The sequence below is a fragment of the Gobio gobio genome (assembly GCF_949357685.1).
Source record: "Gobio gobio genome assembly, chromosome: 11".
NCBI lineage: Eukaryota > Metazoa > Chordata > Actinopteri > Cypriniformes > Gobionidae > Gobio > Gobio gobio.
Genome location: NC_137104.1, coordinates 16,127,389 through 16,134,190, shown reverse-complemented (window position 1 = coordinate 16,134,190; position 6,802 = coordinate 16,127,389). Strand labels below are relative to the sequence as shown.

Genomic DNA, 6,802 nt, shown 5'->3' with positions numbered 1-6,802 from the left:
GGAACGTCCTCATATTTCACCCTCTTTTTGTAATACCCATGTCATACCCATGTCATTATACACATTTGTGTCCTGATATTTCACGAAAACATGCCCACACACACACACACACACACACACACACACACACATTCATGTTTTATGGGGACTTTCCATAGACATAATGTTTTTTTATACTGTACAAACTATGTACACTAACCCTACCCATCACAAAAAACTTTCTCCATATTTACATTTTAATTTACAAGATTTTTCTCATGGGGACCAAAAATGTCCCCACAAAGATTATATACAGTATATGGTCATATAATTAGAATATCATCAAAAAGTTGATTTATTTCACTAATTCCATTAAAAAAGTGAAACTTGTATATTATATTCATTTATTACACACAGACTGATATATTTCAAATGTTTATTTCTTTTAATTTTGATGATATTCTATTATATGACCAGCACCTGTATATATATATATATATATATATATATATATATATATATATATATATATATATATATATATATATATATATATATATATATATATATATATATATATATATATATATATACACAGTATGTTTGTTATTTATATCGTGCCGCATGGATTCTCCCTGTCAAATATTGTACACATACACCTTTTTGTGATTAGGAGAAAATTTAATTAGACCTAAATCAAGAAACATATTCAGATTACAGAAACATAAGATATTAAAGTCTTATTTCAATGGATTTATTATTCATATTAAATTCATCTACTGTGTTAATTTGGGATGCATTGGATCGCATGGCCTACCATAATGCCACTTGTGCATCTCCACAATAATTAACATAGTGAATCTTGTTAGCTTTTTATATTTTCAATTTAAAATAAAAGCTTTTCTAAATTTGGAAAGTTGTTGACATGCAGTGGTTACCCAGGGGGGCCTCAATAAGTCTTAAAATGATTTATACTTAGTTACATCAACTTAACCTTTATTAAAATGCTAAAAAGTTGATTTAGTTGATTTATTACAACAGTCAAGGAGTGTCTGTCTCGGATAAAGGGGGGCCTTGGAGTCAAAAAGTTGATTGTTTTCCTTTTGAAGCAAATGGGAATGCAAAATATATACAGTATAAAAGTTTACCCTACTCAAATTAACTTTCGAGTTACAAACTCAGAAATGGGTCCATACATTGTCCTGCTGGAACAGAAAAGGGCCCCTGAAAATGTTTGCTGTATATGCTTGATTTTATGCATCTGTTAGTAATGTAGCAGAAATAGTAAACCCTTCTGATTTCATTCGAAGCAGGTGTCCACATACTTTTAGCGTACATGGAACATCATGCATTTCATGATCCATTAGGTTTGTTTTGAGCCTTTATTAATTACATAGAACTGACCACACACCATAGCTCTGAGGGAATGTTCAGTCATCACAGTCATGTCCTTATGCGTGCAGATTTTACACTGGCTAAAAAGATTGTCACATCTCCCGCATTCCAATTAAATTCAGGCTAACAAGGCACTATTGACTAAAATTTGGCTGCTCGAGCTGTTCTGATGAGAAACATCTGTCTGAAGATTTTTGGGTCACAGTTCTTCAGGGACAGCTGTGCATTGCATAAGTCTGCCGTTTTGCTCTGAGGTCCTGGGCTCACTCCCTGAGGTCCACTGTGACACTTGCAATTGCCAGCTCAAATCTCTTTTGATTTAAGGAGGCACAGATGCTGGCGAGCACCAGCAGCATACCATCAAAGCCACAGCTGAGATATACTCAACCCACAAACGAATGCAAGCTTCCTCAGATGGTTTCCAGTCTCAGCTGTGGCCCCATATTTTTCATTTCCCTTAATGAGCAGGGGAGCGAACGGGACGCCCAAGCAGAGATGTTGCACCCTCTGAGCAATCATGGTGGGTTGGGGCGGTTGGAGACGCAGATCAGCGATAGTGAACCGTGATCAAACAGTTTGTACGGTAAAGAGCCTTTAGAAGTCCACACGTCTGTTTTAGGGTCATAGCACTCGAAGCAGTCGGAGTCCTCGATGACATCATGAGCGTTGAGGAAGCGTCCTCCGGTCACGTAGAGTTTGTTGCTGATGACTGTGGCCGCATGGTGCATCCTTCTCTCCTTCATGTTTGCGCACTTCACAAATTTATTCGCTTTGGTGTCGTAGGCAATCACTCTTCTTGTGTATCCTAAAAAGATTGCCAACACAGAGCAGTTTGATTAATGCATCAACTAAACAAATGATGCAAAATGTTTCATGTTTGGAATATTGTATGATCCTATTAGGAAGGGGCAAGAATTTTCCTCTTGACTGATTTCATCTTAACATTTATTGACTGTTGCTCTATTAATTGAATTATGCTCTGATTAATCACATGAGTTTAGTTTTGAGGCTGAATTATAATTTTTTTTGTCAGTGTAGTGATGAATAGTGATGTGTGAATTTATTTATAAATGTACTATATTAAAAGGTATTTATGACTATTTATTAATGTAATTTAGATTTGTAGGGTAAAAATGTCTTTATTTTTTTTTCCTGTAATTGTTAAATTATTCAACTAAAACAGTGGTTCCCCATCGGTGCCCACTAGGGGGCCTCAAGATTTAAAATAATTAACACAATAAAATCAATAAAAATATAAAAATCATATTTAAATTTTATTTCACCCCCTCAGAAAAATCTGGATATATGAGGTAGCCCAATTTTAAAAGTGTGTTCTCTATACCTGGAAATATAATGTAAATTATCTATTATTATACTTCATGGGAACTTTTCTTTAGTTATGCCAAGCTCTGAAATATTACATTGGGTAGAAATTGAGAGTAAAACATATATTTAAAAAGAAATCCTATTATATTATACTTATTCAACTAAATCAGTGGTTCTCAACCCCCACTAGGGGGCCTCAAGATTTTAATGATTTAAAACAAGACAAACCAAGCAAAATATAAAAATCATATTTAAATTTCAAATTTTATTTCACCCCCTCAATGTATAGAAAAATCTGGATATATGAGGTAGCCCGATTTTAAAAGTGTGTTCTCTAAACCTGGAAATGTCACATAAATTATTAAAAATATTACAACTTCATGGGAACTTTTCTTCAGTTATGCCAAGCTCTGAAATATTACATTGGGTAGAAACTGTGAGTAAAACATATTTTTAAAAAAATCCTATTATATTAATTATATTATACTTTTTTAACTAAATCATTGGTTCTCAACTAATGGGCTGGTGCCCACTAGGGGGGCTCCAGATTTAAAATGATTTAAAATAAGACAAAACAAGCAAAATAAACTAAAAATCATATTTAAAATAAAAAAATAATAATAATTTCACCCCCTCAATGTATAGAAAATTCTGGATATATGAGGTAGCCCAATTTTAAAAGTCTGTTCTCTATACCTGGAAATGTCATGTAAATTATTATAATATTCATGGGAACTTTTCTTTAGTTATGCAAATCTCTGAAATATTACATTGGGTAGAAATTGTGAGTTTGGGTAGAAAAATCATTAATATAGATTAATATAAATTAACTGTTTAAAAATAGTGGGAACACTCCTGGAATCCAGATATGTAATTATTTTATTAAATTTTCAATAATTAATGCAAAAATTGTACATAGATTTACAAAAAAAGTGTTTTACATTACGATTTCTTTTTTAAATAAATAAATGATTAAAATGTATATGTATTTTACATATTTTTTCTTACGCTATTTACTCACCTCCAACAATAAAAATCTTGTCTTCTATCACAGCAGCAGGTGCGCAGACGTTCTTCACTGTCCTGGTTTCCAGTCTAGACCACAAGTTGCGGGAGATGTGATAAACCTTGGAAAGATGAGAGGCGTTTGTCATGTCGGATCACACCTTGAGCGGAGCACAGGTGATCTATTCTGAATGACTTTTCTTACCTGTATTAGTCTCACTGGGTTCTGCAGGGCATCCTCGCCTCCAAACACATAAATCCTCTGGTCGTTGGCCGCCACTGCAGGGTGTAGGACTGCTGTGGGCATCGGCGCCATGGCCTCCCATTGATTGAACATGCTGTTGTAGCGCTCTACTGTATTTGAGATCTGCTTATTCGGCCCTATCCCACCAAGAGCGAAGATAAAGTGAAGGTAGGAGACACATTGATGGGCATACCGTGGCACCAGCATGGGTTCGGCGGTCCTCCACTGGTTTGTCTTCAATGAGAGGGTATACACTGTGGCACTAACCGCACTGTCTCCAGATACCAAACTGAGACTGAGGCCACCCACCACATACAGAATGCTGTGAATACAGACATACGCCGCCTTGTAGAGCCGCAAAGGTAGCTTAGCAAGCCACTGCCAACGTTGTGTCCTTTCGTCATAGAGAAGTGCCTCCCGAGACGTCTGTTCGTTGTTTTTGCGGCCTCCAACCACCACCAGAGTCTCCCGGCACGTGTAGCGGCGCGGTGTTGTCCAGAGAGGCTTCAGCTCTCGAGTGCATTTGGCACTTACAGAAAACATCAGACGTCGCACAGACTCGATGATCTCAGTGCACAGTGTAGACGACTGGACGAGTGGATCGTTGGCGATAAACTGGAAGAGGTATGTTGGATGGATGTACCGTAACCGGACCTTCTTGAAGAGGTCGTGAATGGCCCCTCGACGGGAGAAGGGGTCATGGTGGATCCAAGCAAGTAATGTCTCGAAAACCTGCTCCTCCTCCGCGCACAGTCGGTCGTCCTCCAGGTAGCACATTAGCTCGGGAAGGGAAAGTTCGCAGAAGTCCTCAGTAGCAGCCACGTCTGAGAAACAGCGCACAGCCATCTCTTTGGCTCTCTCCTTGAGGCTTTCACAGTGAAGGATTTCCGAGAGCCGGATCATGCTCAGGCAGTTTTCCGGATTGAGCTGTTCCTGAAGGAAGGTGGAGCAGGCCTCAAAGAGCCTCCCGTACTGTAGCATGGAGGCCGCCTGCATCAGGGGCAGCACAAGCTCCATGGTGATGGTGATGGCACCAGTATAGATGTAATCCACGACACATTCAATGACTTCCGATGCGATCCCTTTCAGGTCCACTCTAGCCTGGCTGCTCTCCCGAAAGTTGCTGCAGAACATGGCTCGGAAGTAGGGGCTGCTGGAAACCAAGACGTTCCTGTGGCACGGGATCTCCTTGTCTTCGGTGCACAGGATCACATCGGTAAAGATCTGCTCCTGCCTCAATATGTTCAACTGAAACAGGAGGTGAGCAGGGAGCTCTTGGTCCTTGAACGGAAAGCTCTCTGTTGATGTACTAGCCATGCTGCAAAGGGTAAGGATTGAGAGTTTAATGGCAAATAAACATTACCATTCGGTCACGAGGAGTAAGAAGTTACGGTTTGCTATTGTCCTGGCCACCACACAAGCTACCCTCTCTCCCTTTAAGCTCTCTTTCTCTGTTACTTTATCAGCCCGGATGTTCAGTGCCACACCACAGTGTTCTATTCCAGTGTCCCTTAAATCATTTTAATGCATTCATGTGTAGCGCTTGGCTACATTTCCCAATGTAAGCTAAGTTTATCAACGCCGTTGTATCACTTGCCAGCTGTTTCTGATCCCCTCGGTAGGTTTGCCCTTGACAGCCTAACCGTTTAGACCAGGACATTTCATAGGCCTATTATCAACACTAAGTCATCTAATCACCCCAGAGACAGCTACTGATTTTATTTCACTCCAGATCACATAGGCCTGTCTGACGTCTATTTTGGGATGCTAATTGTTTTTTCTTATTATTAATCCCCATTCTGAGACACCACAACAAGGCTGAAAGTATTCCCCGAAGATAAAATGATACCATATCATATTTCAGTGGTACTCGTTTAAAAGAAGACAGCTTCAAAATAGACAACAAACCATCAGTTGTGGAAAATGGCTGAGTGACAATACCTTAAGAGAACCTCAACAAACAAGGATTTTAATACAATTCTCTAGTTCATCAAACATGTTATATAAAATAACTAGATGACAATTCCGGAAAAGCAAATGCCCTATATCAGAATTTGCATTTTGTACATGAATTCAATCTTGTTTATATTTTGAAAGTAGCTCTTGAACTCACCTGTTTGTTCTTCACACTCAAGTTCCAATGGGAACCGTTCGGCAGGATAAAAGCAAATCAATTTCTCCCAAATTTCTCTCTCAAAGACGACTCAGTCAAAAGTGGCATGGAGAAAGACACGAGGTCTCAAATTTGGAGTTTGCCATGAGGTCGCTGTGTACATTCCAGTTACCTAGAATAGTCTCGAGGGCTGCTGTCCTCCGGGTCTCACATGTGACCCTCCCCTTGTTTGTTCCCTCAACGGTGGGCCCTGCACCATGCTTTTTGTGTGTTTACTATGGCAGTGACAGAGAAGCCGGCTTATCCGGAGGACAGAGGAAGGGGTCGAGGGCTTGTGCACACCCCTTGGCAGGCTTGTGTAACCCAGGAAGCTGGTAAATATAGTGCAGTGCTGATGGCTAGGATGAATGCGGTGAACAGCTGAACCATTAGGCCCGGTTACCTTGGTTTGCCTCTTGTTTGAGAAGACCACAGTATTTACCTGCCTATTAAGATGGACATTCATATAGGCCTACGCTTCAACATGTTCTTTAGCTTGTTTTATGTCATGTTTTATGTTCATGTCTTGTTATTTTGATATGACAAAAATAAATCAGTTTTATCTTGAAGTATCTGGTGGGTTCTTGTTATTCAATCTTGTTTCCTCATTGGTTCTTGTTTATAACTCTTGTTAGTTAATCAGTGTAGTTAAGCCCCTCATGTTTGCTGTTTCTTGTTGTATATCGGATGTTTTCAAGACA

The 6,802-nt window shown here is 39.1% G+C and overlaps 1 protein-coding gene across 1 annotated transcript; it reads right to left on the bottom strand.

Annotated features, from left to right (window-relative positions):
* Positions 1-643: 643 nt before the first annotated feature.
* On the bottom strand, positions 644-6,347 carry klhl38a (kelch-like family member 38a). Its single transcript, XM_079830015.1, has 4 exons — positions 6,063-6,347; positions 3,911-5,267; positions 3,722-3,827; positions 644-2,179 (listed from the first exon to the last, which is right to left on the bottom strand). The coding sequence occupies exons 2-4, from the start codon at positions 5,264-5,266 to the stop codon at positions 1,890-1,892; spliced, it is 1,752 nt and encodes a 583-aa protein (XP_079686141.1). The 5' UTR covers position 5,267; positions 6,063-6,347; the 3' UTR covers positions 644-1,889.
* Between the last annotated feature and the right edge of the window lie 455 nt (positions 6,348-6,802).